Source organism: Megascapheus bottae, chromosome X (genome assembly GCF_031878675.1).
Source record: "Megascapheus bottae isolate mThoBot1 chromosome X, mThoBot2.hap1, whole genome shotgun sequence".
In the NCBI taxonomy this organism is placed as follows: domain Eukaryota; kingdom Metazoa; phylum Chordata; class Mammalia; order Rodentia; family Geomyidae; genus Megascapheus; species Megascapheus bottae.
This window is the reverse complement of record NC_143547.1, coordinates 91,130,002-91,148,690: the sequence shown is the minus strand read 5'-3', so window position 1 is coordinate 91,148,690 and position 18,689 is coordinate 91,130,002. Positions and strand designations below refer to the sequence as shown.

At 43.1% G+C, this 18,689-nt stretch overlaps 1 protein-coding gene across 1 annotated transcript in view; it reads left to right on the top strand.

The window, feature by feature from the left end:
- Nucleotides 1-6,598, top strand: part of Gpc3 (glypican 3) — a 406,231-nt gene extending 399,633 nt beyond the window's left edge. Inside the window, exon 8 of the mRNA XM_090326767.1 lies at nt 6,081-6,598. Within this exon, the coding sequence (XP_090182893.1) occupies nt 6,081-6,247 (167 nt within the window). The 3' untranslated portion in view covers nt 6,248-6,598. The remainder of the gene's footprint in view (nt 1-6,080) is intronic.
- The last annotated feature ends 12,091 nt before the right edge of the window (nt 6,599-18,689 follow it).

Below are 18,689 nucleotides of genomic sequence, written 5' to 3'. Positions count from 1 at the left end.
TTCCTGAGATATTTTGCTTACACTCTTATTTGAGCCCAAATACCTCCTAGCTGGTTGGTTTGTTATTCCCACTGAAATGTAGGAATCCTTGAAGTAGAGACAAATTCATTCTCTAGTCTTTTAATCCCATGTTGGAATATCATAGGCTAGTGTTGTTTATTGAATTTGGTGTGATTATATTTCCTCTCTCCAGGAATGTTCATATTTATTTTGGTCCAAAGTCCTGTTTCCTCCGTCTCTCACCATGCCTCTTTGTATTTACACTATCTCCTTCATCTCTAATCTTCATGATGGTGGCCCAGATCCAGAGTGGGTTTTTGTGGGATTAGTGACAATGTATACCAGCAAAAATGTAGCTATGGAATTCAGTGATAAGGCTGAGCCATCCCTAAACTGAGAAACACAGCTTCAGAAGCACAAGCAATATCATTCTGGAATTGTCCTAGGGGCCCTTTGGTGAAGTAAGACTTAACCTAAGGTTTGGGTCTGGTTGAGCCCGGCGTTGTTGGGGGGAGGTAAGTCCTAATGATTGGATCATCATTGTTGGTTTCTTCAGAGAAATAGGATTAATAATACTTCCCATTTCAGACCCCCAGACACAGAGATGTTTTCAACATTTCAAAATTTTTCCACGAGCTTACCTAAATCAAGTACATGGTCAATTTTACATGTAAACAGTGACTTTTCTCAAGCTTTTTGGGAATTCTCCTTATTTTTTATTTTTGTCAGTCCTGAGGCTTGAACTCAGGGCCTGTGCGCTGTCCCTGAGCTTTTGAGCTCAAGACTAGTGCTCTACCTCTTTGAGTCACAGCCTCACTTTCAGTTTTCTGCTGGTTCATTGAAGATAAGTGGCCTTTCCAGCCTGGGCTGGGTTCTAACTGTGTTCCTCAGATCTCAGCCTCTTAAAATAGCTAGGATAACAAGCATGCGCCATCAGCACCTGGCTGCAAGTTCTGTTTAGTGATACATAGCTGACAAATTGAGTTTCTTTCAAGTGAGCATCGTAACTACTAAAAGCTTTGCAGTCTGTTTGGGAATATATAATTTTTCTTTCTTCTTTTTTTCCTGCCAGTCCTGAAGCTTGAACTCAGGGCTGAGCACTGCCCTTGGGCTCTCTCAAGGCTAGAGATCTACCACTTGAACCATAGCACCACTTCTGACTTTTTCTGTGCATGTGGTTTTGACGAACTGAACCTGGGTCTTCACGCATGCTAGGCAAGCACTCTACCACTAGGCCAAACTCCTGGCCTGGGAATATGTAATTTCTTAAGAGACAACATAGCTTCACAGAAGGCCTAAGAGGCCTGGATTCATATGACCTGTCTACTCCATACAAGCTATGTCAATGCAGACAAAATAATTAGCCTGAGCTTGCACATCTTTGCCAGTAAAACAGGAATTCTATAAGCCCTACATCACAATGCAGTGGAGAAGTGAAATTAAATGAGATAATGTAGATGAATCATATAGCACCATGCGAGCATACAATGAGGCATCAGTCATTACAAGTCATCATTATCATTTCCAAGCTAAGATCCAAGAGAGAAAAATAAAATAAAATAAAATTAGAAGGAGTGGGTGATAAAAAGCTGAGAAGCAACTGTATTTAGCAGAACTCCTATACTTGCCTTAACTGCACCAGTAAATGAAGACTATTCCATGAGAAAAGGATTGTTTGAAGAGAGAAAAATAGAGTAGGAGCTGGGGGTAACGTAATAAGATGTTCTTTCATCTCAATGTTAGGCAAAGGGGCACCGTCCAGCAAAGGCATCTGAAAGCAATGCTGAGAACTCTGTCATTCAGGTCAACCCTAAAAATACTCTGCTTAAGTGGAGAAGCTACTGTGACACTCAAGACTGAGCTTTCAACACACCCAGCCATGTGTGTTTTGCACTTCACTGAAACCCGATCGTGACCCAGGATTGTGCTCGCCTTGCTGTCCTCCCACTGCCGGCTGACCCCAGCCGCCTTGTGGACCCTGCATAGTTCACCTTTCAGGGAAAGACATCTGAGTCCAACTAGAGCAGTGCTCTTTGTTCTTTTTCTCTTTTTATGTTGTTAGGAGATATGTTGCAAAGCCTGAGGAGGTGGGGGGAGAAGCTATATTGTGATTTGCTTACTTATGTTTCCCTGGAATCAAAGAAATCCCTGGAAAACTTGAATTACTACCACTACTCAGAAAGGAAACCTTTCTTCATGTTTAGAGAAGTAAAATGTGATCAGATTCATATGTATGAACTTTCATAGTGTATTCAGCAAAGAAAAAGAAGTAGACTTAACTGGATTCTGATGGTGTATGCCTGCCATCCTGGCTACTCAGGAGGCTGAGATGTGAGGATTCAGTTCCAAGTCAGCTTAGCCAAGAAAGTCCATAAAATTCTTTTTTTCCTTTTATTATTATTTTATTTGTTATTATAATTAATAGAAGGGTTATATTATATTCACCAGATAGAAGTTGCATTACTTCACAAACATTGATACCTTTTCTCATGTCTTGGTCCCCATTTCCCTCCCCCCACCCCCACCCCTCATCTTGTTTTCCCCCCTTCCCTTTCCTATTACAAATAACCAAATAAACATATATTCAATATGAGATACCCAATATTGTTACAGTATCTCACTTTGTTATTTGATATATTGAATTTATTTGTATTTGGTTATCTGAAACTTGATAGGGAAGGGGGCAAAACCAATACGGGGAGTGGGTGCTGGGTGGGGGGAGGGTAATGGGTACCAAGACATGTGAAAGGGTATCAATGTATGTGAATTAATGCACCTTCTATCTGGCAAACATCATATAACCCTTTTATTAATTACAATAAAATATATATTTAAAAAAGGGGAAATATCTGCAAGTAGACCTGACTGAAGTGGTGGAGTGCCAGCCTTGAGAGAAATGCGAAAGCAAGAGTGCCAGACCCTGAGCTCAAGTTCAAATATTAGTGTTTTTTAGGTTAAATTTTGTTCATAAGTTGATGTCAAGAGGGGCTACAGTTACATTGTAACATAAATATTTCTCAAAGTGAGTATTCTATGATTGTACTACTAAGAGGAAAGACAACTCTTATCAAAATCAATAGGCAGGGAAAAGTTTACTAAAATTAGACTTTACAGGAATTTCTAAAATTTTGTCTGGAGAGTGGTAAATCTGGAAGGAACATTAGTAAGGCTGAGAAAATTGTGATTCTGAATCAAATTCTTTAAGCTCTTGGTGATATTTATATAGATTTTGTAATTGGGCTACTTCCGGGGAGGAAATATTAATATCTTATCTTAAAATTCCTTGGCTACAAACAATAAAAATGGTCAGTTTTAAAAAAAACATATTCAATATACCAGATAACAAGGTAACATACTGTAACAATGTGAGAATAATCAAGGGACAACAAAAGAGATAAGAAATAACATAGTACATTAAGAACTACAATCACATGTTATAAAGCTCTTGTTTCCATATCCTGGAGGTCCTTTCATTTAGCCTCATCTTATATGGCCTTGTGTATCTAGGTTTTTGCCCTATTATAACCCTCTGTTAAAAGAGTCCAAGGTTTATACTAATTATGACAAATGAGGGAAGAAAGTCCATAAAATTCTTATCTCCAATTAAGTGCCCCCCACACAAACCCGAAAAAAGAGATGAAGTAGAATGGTGGTTCAAGTGGTAGAATGCTAGCTAGCTTTGAGCAAAAAAAAAAAAAAAAAAAAAAAAAAAAAAAAAAAAAAAAACCAAATAAAAACTCTAGGATAGCACTGCGTCCCTGAATTCAAATCCCAGGACCAGAAATAAAAATACATGCAAATTCAACAAAGAAGATGCCACCTTAGGAGCTAAACTTTGTCTGTCTGTCTCTCTCCTTTCAATTGTAGCATGATAAAATTGGCTCTGTCATTGTTGGCAATGCCATTAAAAATCACCCCGTTGAGCCAAGCACTACTGGCTCACTCCTGTAATCCTCATGCCTGTAAAACTCAGAAGGCTGAGATCTGATGATTGCAGTTCAAAGCCATCCCAGGCAGGAAAGTCCATGAGACTCTCATCTTGAATAAACTACTGAGAAAAAGTCACAGTGATGCGGTGGCTCAAGTAGTAGAGTGGTAGCCTTGAGCAAAAGAAACTTGGCGACAGTGCCCAGGCCCTTCCAGCCTCAGGATGAGTACCAAAACAAACAAAGAAAGGCTCTGTAGAAAAGTGGGATCCCAATCTGAGAAATCAGACCTACTGATTTTAATCACCTTCATGTACTTGCTGCGTGCCCTAACCCATGCCAGCTTTAGGTCAGCCTTGGTTCAGGGCCCTATACCACATTCATCCTGGACCAGCTTGTTTTCTACACTTGCTTCCTGTGGCTTACTGAGTATTTCATGCCCTGTAAGAGGAGCTCTTCCATCCTCTTCCTTCCTTCCCTCCGTAGAATCCCACTCATTTCCTCTGGGTCTGTTGCTATGTAGCACAGTGTCCCAGAGGCCACTTTTCGGCCCCCTGGCTCCAGGACAGTTGGCTGGTAAGTGACGTTGAGTAACCTCCTATCACCTTCACAAGCTATTAAAATAGAAACATTGGCCAGAGAGCCTAGAAAAGCCAAGGGGGTAGAATTGATCTCTTAAGTCTGGAGAAGCAAATTTGAAAGAAATCATACCCTCAAGCAATTTTGAATTTTCTGAGAAACCCCTATCTGCCTATTTAGATTTGCCTTTCAGGGGGGACTTTGGTGTTAAGCCACAAAACATCCCATTTAATTTCAAAATCTGGAGTATATCTTATAATCAAAGAATGAAAGATTCTTACCCATCAGCCTCTCACCTTTTCCCATGCTATCAATTTATAAAGTCTGTGCATGGGGGAGACAAACAGACTTTATGGAGAGAGGGGGTGGGGAGAAAGGAAGGAGGAGGGGGAAGAGGAGGAAGAACTGCTGGGTGCTGGGGGCTCACACCTATAATCCTAGCTAGTCTGGAAGCTGAGATCTGAGAATCATGACTCAAAGCTAGCCTCGGCAGGAAAGTCCGAGAGATTCATCTGATTCAACAACTACCAAAAAAGCAGAAAGTGGAGCTGTGGCCCAAGTGGTAGATCACTAGCCTTGGGCAAAAAGAACTCAGGGATAGCACCTAGGCCCTGAGTTCAAGCCCCAGAACGAGTACACACACGCAAAAATCAATAAATATTAGATCTGTTCAAGCTATGGAACATGACTGAGAATCAAAGTTAATTCCAAAGTTGAACTAATAAGGTGCTTTGGTAGGCAAATAGATACAAATATATCATTTTGGTTTTGGTTTTGTCAGTTGAGGGGCTTGAACTCAGGGTCTGAGTACTGTCTGTGAGCTTTTTCTGGTGGTTAACTGAAGATAAGAGTCTCACAGACTTTCCTGCCCAGGTTAACGTTGAACCAGAGTCCTCATATCTCAGCCTCTCAAATAGCTAAGATTACAGGCATGAGCCACCAGCATCCAGCTTTGCAGATTTTTGTTGTTGTTTTGCGGGTCATGGGGCTTGGATTCAGTTCCTGGGCTCTGTCCCTGAGCTCTTTTGCTCAAGGCTAGTGCTCTATACTTTGAGTCACAGCACCACTTCCAGTTTTGTGGTGGTTAATTGGAGATATGAGTGTCATAGGGACTTTTGTGTCCAGGCTGTCTTTGAACCATGAGCCTCATATCTCAGCTTCCTGTGTAGCTAGGATTATAGATGTGAGCCAAGGACACCTGGTTTTACTAATTGGTTTTTATCTGCATTAGAAAAAAAACCACTCAGTACCACATATGTAGAAAAAAGCCAGAATTGGTGCTGAGGCTCAAGTGGTAGAGCTCTAGCCTTGAGAAAGTCCAAGGACAGTGCTCAGGCCCTGAGCTCAAGCCCAGGACTGGGAAAAAAAAAAACACATTGATCAAGACGTACTGCAGTCATCAACTGCTTACAATGACTTCCAAATAATAAAATTGTTTTTCCAATGAAAGAAAAGAAAGAATGGAAGCTGGGTCATCCTGACCATCCACAAGCACTTGAAGCATGCTAGCCTAGGTGTGAGCTCATGCTTCATCCTGCATTTCAAAGCCTTGTCTTTTTTTTTGTCTTTCGGCAGAACTGGCTTATGACCTGGATGTGGATGAAGGTCCTGGGAACAAGCAACATGTGAATGAGGACAATGAGATCGCATCTTCCCAGAACCTTGGGAATGTGGTGACCCCACTGGCGCTCCTAACCAGCCTGGCTATCTCTGTGGTGTGCTTTTCCTTTCTGGTGCACTGACTCCTCAGTGTCCACTGCTGTGCTGCCAACAGCACCCTGTGGTCTTCCCCAAAGGGAACCACTTTCTTTTTTTTCTATTTTTTTACTTACATACTTCCTCCAGCCATTAAGTAGAAGACTAACCAATGTGTTATGTTTTCGAAAATCAAATGGGAGCTTTCTGAGGAAGGTCAATTTTAGTAGTAGTATAGATTGTCTTTTTTGCAAAAAAGGAAAAGGAAAAAAAAATCAAGTTGTGCCAAATTATTTTCTTATGTTTGGCTGCTAAAACATGGTTGCCATGTTTCGCTTTCTCCTTCTTTATTTCTATCTGTGCATGGATTTCTTTGAAAAAAAAAAATAAATGTTCAAATAAAAAGGCATGGTGTCTTTCTTTATTCTTGGGTTTGTTTGGGGTTTTTTGGAATGGGAATGGGTTGTTGTTGTTGTTTAAGACTGTCCAATTCTGGGCTGGGAGTTTGGCTTAGTGGTTAAAGTGCTTGCCTAGCATGCATGAAGACCCGGGTTCGATTCCTCGGTACCACATACATAGAAAAAGCCGGAAGTGGTGCTGAGGCTCAAGTGGTAGAGCTCTAGCCTTGAGAAAGTCCAAGGACAGTGCTCAGGCCCTGAGCTCAAGCCCAGGACTGGCAAAAAAAAAAAGACTGTCTAATTCTTCTCCTCCTTGTCATCTGGCTTTCTTGTCCCTGTAATTCTATCACAACCCCCAAAGGAACTGGGTACCAGAGGCTCATGCCTGAAATCCTAGCTACTCAGGAGGGTGAGCTCTGAGTATTGCAGGCCAAAGCCATCCCAGTCAGAAAAGTTTGTTAGATTTTTTGTTTGTTTGCCAGTCCTAAGATTTGAACTCAGGGCCTGGGCACTATCCTTTGACACTTTTTGCTCAAGGCTAACACTCTGCCTCTTGAGCCACTGCACCACTTTTGGCTTTTTCCCTACACATTTGGTACTAAGTAACCGAGCCCAGGCCTTGTGCATACTACGTGAGCACTCTACCACTAGGCTATGCTTCTTGCTCCAAGTTTATGAGACTCTTATCACCAGTGAACTGCCAAAAACCTGCTAATAGAGCTGTGGCTCAAATAGTAGAGTGTTATCCTTGAGCAAAAAAGCTCAGGAAGCCAGGCATTGTAGCTCATACCTATAATTCTAGTGACTCAGGAGGCTGAGATCTGAGGATCTGCAATTCAAAGCCAGCCCAGGCAGGAAAGTTCATAGACTCTTATCCTTAATAATCTACTCTGAAAACTCCAGAAGTACTGCTGGGACTCAAGAGGTAGAAGGCTAGGCTTGAACACAAAGAGAGTCAGAAACAGTACTCAGGCTCTGAGTTCATGCCCCAAGACCAGTTTTAAAAAATAATCCAGGGAGGCCCCGGAGTTTGGCCTAGCGGTTAAAGTGCTTGCCTAGCATGCACAAAGACCCGGGTTCGATTCCTCGGTATCCCACATACACAACCAAGCCGGAAAAGTGGCAGAGACAAGACTGCGACGGCGACAGAGAGCGAAAGAAGCGAGCTGAGCTGAAGTGAACAGAGCCCAACCGAGTGGTGGCCGGAGCGAGTGGGGCCGGAGCGTGCGGGAGCGAGCCGAGCCAGAGCCAGCGAGGCCGGAGCGAGAGGGGCCAGAGCGAGAAGGGGCCAGAGCGAGAAGGGGCCAGGAGCGTGCGGGAGCTACCTGGGCCGGAGCGAGCGGGGCCAGAGCAAGCCAGGGTCGGGCCGGGCCGGAGCGAGCGGGGCCAAGAGCAAGCTGGAGCGAGCGGGGCCAGAGCGAGCGGGGCCGGAGCGAGCGGGGCCGGAGCTAGAAAGGGGGCCTAGCCGGGCCGGAGCGAGCAGGTCCGGAGCGAGCGGGGCCAAAAAGAGAAAGGGGCCAAAAAAAAAAAAATAATCCAGGGGCTGGGAGTTTGGCCTAGTGGCAGTTTGCCTAGCATGTACGAAGACCGGAGTTCTATTCCTCGGTACCACAGACAAAGAAAAAGCTTGAGGTGGTGCTGAGGCTCAAGTGGTAGAGCTCCAGCCTTGAGAAAGCCCAAGGACAGTGCTCAGGCCCTGAGTTCAAGCCCAGGACTGGTAAAAAAATCCACTTTTGTGGCTTGCTTGTAGCTTTCCATCTTTGAGTATTTATTCTAGAGTTTAAACTTTCTACACCTGAATTGTGTTGACAGTTGTTTATTAGAAGCATGACAGCAGGGAAGTTGCTCCATCTTACTGGAAGTTTGCTGGCCTCTTTCTCAGTAAATGTACACATGAACTTCCACTGGCTCAGCTTTCATAGTTACATAACAGAAGCTGAATCCTTAGACTGCATGGGACTTGATAGCTCATCAAAGTATTTTTTGTTTGTTTGTTGCCAATTTTGTTTGATAATATCCAAAGTCATAGCTCTCTTTAGGTCACAAACATATCCTGTTTGGTTCTTGGACACTGCTAATCTTTTTTCACAAATTAAATTTGTTCAAAGCAAATAAGTTGTGGAAAATAGCTTGGGGAAGGGGTACTGTGGCTTAAAGTGGTAGAACACTAGCCTTGAGCAAAAGAAAAAGTTCAGGGACAGCAACTGGTCCCAAAAATCTGCAAAAAAAAAAAAAGCAAGCCCACACAGAAAGCAGACTTCACCCTTTTTATACCCAACCTAGCAGGCCCCACCCTCTGCTCCCATTAGCTAAGCTCAGGTTCACAGTCTTTGGAAGGATACGGCTTAGTGAAGAAGATGTAACTAAAATTCAAGGAGATCTTACCAGTGTCCTAAAGTGCTCAGGAAAAAGGATGCGTGTAATTAAATGTAATGAAATTGGGCTAGGCCACCGGGACAAAGCAGAAACTTTTCAGAAACAAATTTTCTTAAGATTAACAGAAGGGATGCAAATGACTTTGATAGAAAAGATACTTTGTCTCCCATTATTACAAAAGAAATACATATGAGTAACAACATCGCTAATGATACATCATTATAATTTCATACCACTTTGCTATAGTATGAGCTAAATATGGTATGTGCCTGGGATGGGGGGGGGACGTTGAATCTGTAGGTCATTGGAGACATGGCCTCTACAGGGGATTGTGGGACCTCATGTTCCTCCTTGCTCTCTTTTCTCATTCTGGCCACATAGGTCGACAAGTGGCTTTGCTGCACCACTGACTCCTACCACCAGACGCTGCCTTGCCACAGGCCCAAATAAATGGGACGGAACTTCCAAACCACTGAGCCAAAAACAAACCTCTTCTCATTATCTCAGGGGTTTCACTATTACAATAAAAAAGACAAAACACCCAGGGAGATGAACTATTAATTTTTTTCTGTATTGGGGCTGGTAGTTTGGCCTAGAAGTAGACCCAGGTTTGATTCCTCAGTACCACATACCTAGAAAAGGCTGGAAATTGTGCTATGGCTCAAGAGGTAGAGCACTAGCCTTGAGGAAAGCCTAAGGACAGTGCTCAGGCCCTGAACTCAGTCCCCAGCACTAACAAAAACATTTTAAAAAATTTAAAAAATAAAAACTATTTTTGTGTGGTGGTGAGATAGGAACCCAGGGTCTTGTACACAGTAAGTGAGTTCACTACCACTAAGATATACCCATACAACCCAGCCCCTTTGATTAGATATTTCATCCTTCCAACTGCTTTCCCCCCTTCTTTATTTGAATACTCACACATGTGAGAGTATAGTTACACACCTACATTAAACCAGTTTATCCTTAGATGGGAATGAAACCCACCTTCCTTATTTTACCCTATCTTCCAGCCTCTTTCAGAAAAAGCAACATAAGATTAAGATGAAAGCCAGGTAAGGTGGCTCACGCCTGTAATCCTAGCTACTCAGGAAGCTGAGATCTGAGGATCACAGTTGGAAGCCAGCCAGGACAGGAAAATCCATGAGACTCATCTCCAATGAATCACCAAAAAACTGGAAGTGGAGCTGTAGTTCAAAGCAGTAGAGCAGTAGCCTTCGGCAAAAGAGCTCAGGGACAGTGCCCAGGCCCTAAGTTCAAGCGCCAGGGATGGCACTAAAAAAAATCCAAGGATTAAAATAAAAATCATGTGTCTACCTGCGCAGTCATATTCATCACTGCACTATTCACAATAGCCAAGAGATGGAAACAACCCAGATGCCCCACTACAGGTGAACAGATACAAAAAATGTGGTACATATATACAATGGAATTCTACATAGTCACAAGACAAGATAAAATAATGGCATTTGCTAGGAAGTAGATGAAACTAGAGCAAATCATGTTGAGTGAGACAAGTCAAGACCAAAGGAACAAAAGGCGCATAGTCTCCTTGATATATGGATATTAGATCCACACAGTACAAGAGCGATGACTCAATATGCGGGTACCCAATGTTATTGTCACAGTCTTGGAAATATAAACATAACTACATAGACACAAAAATCTATGATGGGATATATACTCTATAGACCGATATGTATCTATGACATACAAAGTGTCAGCTTAATTTTAATTATGGTCTAAAATCTGTGTGCCAGTAATTACATACAGAGATTCCTTTCTTGAATACTTGTTTGATAAACATGACATTTGAAATATGATGTAAAAATCAGTGTTAATAAAATCTTTTAATAAAAAATCATATGTCTATGTACTGTACCAGACACTATACATTGTGTGTGTACTAGAAAAATATTGTTATTTCTTGCCAAGGTATCAGCATTTTTGGAAGTCCTCTTGCAGAGTTGCTATTGAGCCAGTTTCTATGCCACATAGGCAAATCAGCCTCATTTCTTTATGCTCACAGCTTGTTTGGAAGCAACTGGAATTTTTTTCAGCTTGATCACCCATCTCATTCCTAGCTTTGTTGCCAAGTAGGTTTTTTTTTTGCTTTTTTTTGTTGTTGTTTTTACCAGTCCTGGGCTTGAGCTCAGGGCCCTGAGCACTGTCTTTGGATTTTTCTCAAGGCTAGAACTCTACCACTTGAGCCTCAGCACCACTTCTGGATTTTCCTAAGTATGTGGTACCAAGGAATTGAACCCGGGTCTTCATGCATGCTAGGCAAGCACTCTACCACTAGGCCAAACTCCCAGCCCTGTTGCCAAGTACTTTTAGCCATTTCCAAAAGGCAAGTCTGTTTTCAAAAAATAATCCCCCCTACTCCTAAGAAGATTCCCAAGAATGTTCTAAGGGTTGTAGATATTTTCTCTTTCTTTTTTTTTCCTAAACCAAAGTTCCAGAAAAGTTGAGGACACTTTCCCTAAATGGACACACTGACTTGTTTTGATGACTTCTGGGTTTACCAGAGGGCCAACATAATAAGCTTCATGCTTTTTATTCACTTATATGTATTTAGGACCCTGCACAGGACACATCCATAGGAGAATGGAGTACATGTAAAGGTCAGTGGACCTGGGATATAAATCCTGAAGAAAGTGGAGAGAAAAGAATAAGGAGGAGGAGGAGAAGGAGGAGGAGGAGGAGGAGGAGGAGGAGGAGGAGGAGGAGGAGGAGGAGGAGGAAAGCAACGACAGAGGCACAGTGACTCACATCTGTAATCCCAGCTACTTGGGATAAACTGTTCAAAGTAGGTGGATCACAATCCATGGCCAACCCTGGGTAAAAATATGAGATTCTTATCTCAAAAATAACCTTAAAAAAAGAGCAGAAAGAGCTGGGTACCAGTGGCTCGTGCCTATTGTCCTAGCTATGCAGGAGGCTAAAGCCTGCGAATCATGGATTAACAAAAAAAAAAAGTATAAGGGGCCGGGAGTTTGGCCTAGTGGTAGAGTGCTTGCCTAGCATGCATGAAGACCCGGGTTCGATTCCTCGGTACCACATACATAGAAAAAGGCCGGAAGTGGTGCTGAGGCTCAAGTGGTAGAGCTCTAGCCTTGAGAAAGCCCAAGGACAGTGCTCAGGCCCTGAACTCAAGCCCAGGACTGGCAAAAAAAAAGTATAAAAGGGCAGAAGTATAGCTTAAGTGGTAGAGCACTTATCTAGCATCCAAGGCTACGTAGGTGGTGAGCCTTGAACTTAGGACTTGGGTGCTGTCCCTGAGATTTTTCTGCTCAAGGTGCACTCTACCACTCTGACCCAGAACTCCACTACTGGTTTTCTGGTGGTTTATTGGAGATAAGAAGGGTCTCACAGACACTGGCACTGGTGGCTCATGCCTGTAATCCTATCACATACTCAGGAGACTGAAATGTGAGAATCTCAGTTTGAAGCCAGCCCAAACAGGAGAGTCTATAAGGCTCTTATCTCTAGAAAGCTGGTGCTATGACTCAAAGAGGTAGAACACTAGCTTTGAAGGGAAAGCTCAGGGATAATGCCCAGGCCTCTAGTTCAAACCGCATGAGTGACCAAAAATAAATAACAGTCTCAAAGACTTTCCTGTCTGGGGTGGCTTCAAATCATGATCCTCAGATCTCAACTCCTGAGTAGCAAAGGTGACAGGAATGAGCTACCAGTGCCAAGCTCAGAGGCCCTCATTATTTTTTTTTGCCAGTCCTGGGCTTGAGCTCAGGGCCTGTGCACTGTCCTTGGACTTTCTCAAGGCTAGAGCTCTACCACTTGAGCCTCAGCACCATTTCCGGCTCTTTTTTTTTCTATGTATGTGGTACCGAGGAATCGAACCCGGGTCTTCGTGCATGCTAGGCAAGCACTCTACCATTAGGCCAAACTCCCGACCCAAGAGGCCCTCATTTTTAATCCCAGCTCTGCCCTTCCCAATACCCTATAAAAATTATACACATTATAAAGAAGGTAGAGAGTGTGTGAAGAAAGGAGAGGATTAGATCCAGCAGCCTGGAGAGATATTAACCAACGTAGTGTGGCTGCGCATGGTAGTGCAGACTTGTAGTCTCAGCACTCAGGAAGGTGAGGCAAGCCAGAAGGATTCTGAGTTTGATGACGGCTCTATGAACTGGAGGTGATAAGAACCCCAGATTCCTAGAGAGCTGGGAAAGTTGCCATCGTAGTCCTCTGGGATTAGCCTGGCTGGCTGTAGAATGGAGATCAACAGGGGGTAATTTAGGGCCTAAGAAGCTGCCCATTGGGTCCCATGGTAACTTTTTTTGTTGGTGGTGGTGGTAGGGCTTGAACTCTGGGCCTGGGCATTATCCCTGTGCTCTTCAGCTCAAGGCTATCGACCTACCCCTGGAGCCACAGTGCCACTTCCCATTTTCTAGTGGTTAATTGGAGATCAAAGTCTCACTGGACTTTAGTGCCCTGGTTGGCTTTGAACTGTGATCCTCAGATCTCACCCCTGAGTAGCTAGTAGCTACAGGTGTGAGCCACCAAGCTCAGCTTCCATGGTAACTTCCTATGTTGGCCTCCGTTCTACATGCATCCAGAGTGGTTGCAAGGCACACACTACTAGTTAACGCAGTGGAATATCAGCACCAATGGCCTGGCCCTGCTACAGCTATCCATTGAAAGGCAGTTGGTCCCCTTGTCCAGTATCAAGGACATGGAGGCCATCTGGGGCCAATGGAGATGGACACAGCATCTTACCTCCATGGCTGGAGCACACTGGACGCAGGTGCAGTGGTATGGCACAGCTGGCACTAATGGCTCACACACTCTTTTTTTTCTTTCCTTTTTATCTCTTTTTTCTTTCTCTTTCATTTTCTTTCTTCTGTCTCTTTTTCATTCTGCTTTTTCCTTTCTTTCCTTCCTTGCTTTCCATTTCTTTCTTCTTCCTCTTTTTTCTTCTTTTACTTGTCTTTTCCCTCTTTCCATCTCTTTCTTTTTTCTTCCCATCCTTCCTTTTCTTTCTTTTCTTCTTTCCTTCTCCTTTCTGCCTTTCCTCTTCCTTCTTTCTGTTTCTTATTTTCTTTCTTTTCTTTTCTTTTCTTTTTGCCAGTCCTGGGCTTGAGCTCAGGGCCTGAGCACTGTCCTTGGACTTTCTCAAGGCTAGAACTCTACCACTTGAGCCTCAGCACCACTTCTGGCTTTTTTCTATGTATATGGTACCGAGGAATCGAACCCGGGTCTTCGTGCATGCTAGGCAAGCACTCAACCATTAGGCCAGATTCCCGACCATTAGGCCAGACTCCCGACCCCATTTTCTTTCTTTTCTTTCCTCTCTCTCTCTCTCTCTCTCTCTCTCTCTCTCTCTCTCTCTCTCTCTCTCTCTCTCTCTCTCTCTCTCTCTTTCTATTTTTTTGCTGGTCGTAGAGCTTGAACTCGTATAATACTAGTACTCTACCACTTGAACCAGCTCCTCTTGCAGGCTTTTGGGTGGTTAATTAGAGTCTCACAGACTTTTCTGTCAAGGCTGGCTTTGAACTTCAGTCCTCAGATCTCAGCCTCCTGTGTAGCTATAATTGTAGGCATAGCCACCAGTGCCTACCTACCAAACTCGGTTCTTTTAACCTAGCCTTCTTGTGTGCACCTTCTTATGTGGCCTTCTGTGCGTATATGTCCCACTCTTTCAGCTCAAGACAAGCTAGTGCCTCCTCTTTCTCCAAACAAGGAAATAAAACTAAAAGCCCCCAAAACTCATCATTATGCAGGACAAAACAAAGACCCTTTGATTGGCTAGATGACATTTTCACCATCTGAATGAAAATAACCAAATATATGTAATATATGTATAGACCTTATGCCAGTAGCATATTCCTGTAACACTAGCTATTTAGAAAGCTAAGATCTGAAGGATTGTGGTTCAAAATCAATCCGGGGGAATCTGCAAGACTCTTATCTCCAATTAACCACCAAAATGCTGGACTAGAGATGTGGCTCAAGTGGTAGAACATTATATGTGAGAATATAAGGTCCTGCATTCAAGCCACTGTACAAGTATAATAGATAAATGACACCCACGCAGACAGACAGACAGACAGACAGACAAGACAGATTGACTGATTGATTGATTGAGTCATGCATGCTAGTAAGTATGAGTAGGATTATAGGTATAAGCTACCCATACCAAGCTGCAACATTTTTAGGAGCCACTTCAGACATGGTAATTGCAGCTTTTTTGGGGGGGGAATCTTCAGTTTTCAGCACTCTTGGGTGATGAAATCATTGCATTTATTTTTGCTGTGTTAGGGGCTTCTGTTCATACAGGTCAACTAGCCACTCCTACTCTTGTTTTTTTTCTAAGTAGAAACCACTGAGGCTCGGAGAGGTTCAGAGACTTACTTAGAGTCACACAGCAAGGTGAGTGCAAAGACAGTACTGAATCCGCCAGAACCTTTTCTATCACATTCTCTCCATCTTCTCCCTTGTAAAGAACTCAATTAACAAAGGATGACACTGGTGAGGTAGATAAAGGCTGTTTTCTGAAATCTGTGCTACACAGAGTTGGTTATGCTGATCTTCATTTTGATCCTAGTGGCGGGTTTAAAAAAAAACAAAACAACTCCCTTATCTAACAAAACACATTGCTTTCCAAATGCATGCCTTCAAGCCAGGGCCTGCTTGGAGCCCAGTGCATGTTGGCCTAACAAATTAGAAGCTAGGGTGCGGGAATTCCACCCTCCTGTTGAAGAAACCCTATCACAACAGTGCCATTGTTCTCTAGTCTCAGCAGCTTGCCTTCCTGCCTTTTCTGTAAGATGTTAGGTATTTGTTTTGTTTGCTTGCTGCTTTTAGAATCAGTCTAGACAGGGACCTACACTGAACCATCCAAGAGGCAGTAACTCCCACAGTGGAATTAGGTAACTGGCCTTTACCTCAGAACAGGAGGGGTGGGGGGAAGCTGGGAGACCACGCCCCTCAGCCAAAATGGTGACAAGGATGGACAGAGAATGCCTTACTCATGATTTTTTTTTTAAATTTGTCTTCACCAAGGCTCTTTGAAAAGAAAAACTATCTTTTATGCATGGATCATAGAGCAAAAGTATAGCAGGATTTTAAAAAATAAGGATGGGGCCTAAGGAAGAAGGACAGATTATTTGCATATAGTGATAGTTGCTTTTATTTGTTTGCTGGAGGCAAATTATTTTGGAATTGTTTAATTATTGTGAAATCAATAGAAACATGCTTTAGAATTTATGTGACTGATATTAACTAGGTTTTATTGTTGTGGTGGTTGTTGTTCGGGAAGCTTAATCTTACAAACCTGGGCACTGTCCCTGAGCTCATTGGAGCTAGGAGTCTCACAGACTTTCCTGCCTGAGCTGGCTTTGAACTGCTATCCTCAGATCCCAGCCTCCTGAGTAGCTAGGGTTATAGGCATGAGCCATCAATGTCTGCCTATTAACTAGGTTTTTCTTTTGTTTCGTTTTATTTTTTGCCAGTCCTGGGCTTGAGCTGAGGGCCTGAGCACGGTTCTTGGACTTTCTCAAGGCTAGAGCTCTACCACTTGAGCCTCAGCGCCACTTCCGGCTTTTTTCTATGCATGTGGTACCGAGGAATCGAACCTGGGTCTTCGTGCATACTAGGCAAGCACTCTACCACTAGGCCAATCTCTGGCCCCATTAACTAGGTTTTAATCCTTTGGAAGAGACTAAAAACCCCATGGCCTACTGCAAATCCTTCCCAGCACCATACCTGTGATGAGTGAAATTTCTGGAAAATAGAGAATTTCAAATGAGAAGATGTCCATTGGGCTTCACGTTGATGGGATGAATAGCAATTTGAGAGGCCAAAGCTGTGGTGGATAGCATAGAAATACCTCCCTTTGGCTCAGACAAGCATATAAGAGACCCTCATCTCTAAATACTAATGAGTCACCAATGCCATTGAAACATGAAATTCAATTGAATTCTTCAACTCTGACCTTCTTTCCACTGAACCATTCACTGCAGCGAATATATTATTCTCTGCCATTTTATCAGCAAGAAGGTTTAATTCCCTTGGGATTTTTCTAGCCCCCCCCCCCCGTTCATAGCTATAGTTGCCAAAATATAACAGGGGGGGAAAAAGACCAGGGAACAATAACAAAAATTGTACTGTTTCAACGTGGCTATACTTTCTAAGCTTCTGAGTGAACTTCAGTAAAAGTCCTAAATCATCCAAGGAAAGATTATGTACTTTCCAATATGCTTTCATCCAGTGGAAATTCTTGCCTTGATGAATGAAAATCAATAGATTGTGTGTGCACATATACAGAAAGAAAACAATATATTGATTCTGCCAAATCTGTGCAAACAGGTTCATGTCGTTGTCAATTCTTTCCATCTAAAAGCTTCTCATTATTACACATTGTCTTTCTAGTATCATGACTATTTGAAATACATCCTCAGACTTTCAATGAATTATAGTCTATCCCCAGTGATAGCCACAAATTTATTCCTGAGGTCAATTTTTATATCTTGAGTTCATTACGTTTCTGATAAACTTTAGTATTTTCTCTTAGATCAGACACTTATTCTGGGGCTCAGGGTAGATCACTTGTTAGATATGCAACAGGATCTGACATTTAATACCAGCACCACACACACACCCAAAAAAGTGGTTTTTTGGTTTTTTAGGGTTTTTTTTGCCACTCCTTGCTTTAAACTGAGGGCCTGAGCACTGTCCTTGTGGTTTCTCAAAGCTGAAGGTCTACCACTTGAGCCACAGGACCACTTTTTCTATGTATGTGGTACCAAAGAATCGAACCTGGGTATTCGTGCACACTAGGCAAGCACTCTACCACTAGGCCCAACTCCCAGCCCAAGTTATTTAATTTTTGTGTGCCAGTCCTAGGGCTAGAACTAAGGTCCTGGGTGCTGTCCCTGAGCTATTTTGTTCTAGGCTAGGGCTCTATCACTTGAGCCACAGATCCACTTCCAGCCTTGGGTATTTAATTGGACATGAGAGTTTCATGGTCTTGCCGGACGTGGTGGCTCACGCCTGCAATCCCAGATACTTAGGAGGCTGAGATCTGAGGATCAAGGTTCAAAGCCAGCCCGGACACATAGGGACCTGAAACTCATTCCCAATTAGCCTCTAGAAAACAGGAAGTGGGGCTTGACTCAAGGGTAAAGCTGTAACCTTGAGCTAAAGAGCTCAGGGACAGCATCCAGGTCCAGTCAAAGCTCCATGACCTCCACACACAAAAGAGTTTCATGGTCTTTCCTGCCTGGGCTTTGAACTGGAATCCTCAAATCTCAGATTCCTGAGTTGCTAGAATTATAGGAGTGAGCTACCAGTACCTGGAAAAAAAAGGTTATTTTTTAGAAAAAAAATATGTTCATGGTCTCATCCCCTGTGATGTCAGATTCTCATTTAGCACTAAGGTCTCTGATAATAGGAAATCTCTCAACTTTCAACAGAGCTCCTCCTTAACAGTTTTTGGAAAACCCTAGAAAGCGGGAGAGATTGTAGTTGAGTGTCTAGACTCGCTTGCATTCAATCAGTTGCAGACTAGGAGCACTGGATGTTGACTAGCCACCCTCACGAAGGCACCCACGTTCCGCTGACGGAAGGGAGACAAAGATAGTAAGGGTTTTTATTATTTTTTTCAGATAATTCCTCTGCATTCAGTGCAGGTTGGCCTCAAACTTGCCATCCTCCGGCCTCAGTCTCCTGAACGTTGGATTACAGGCCTACA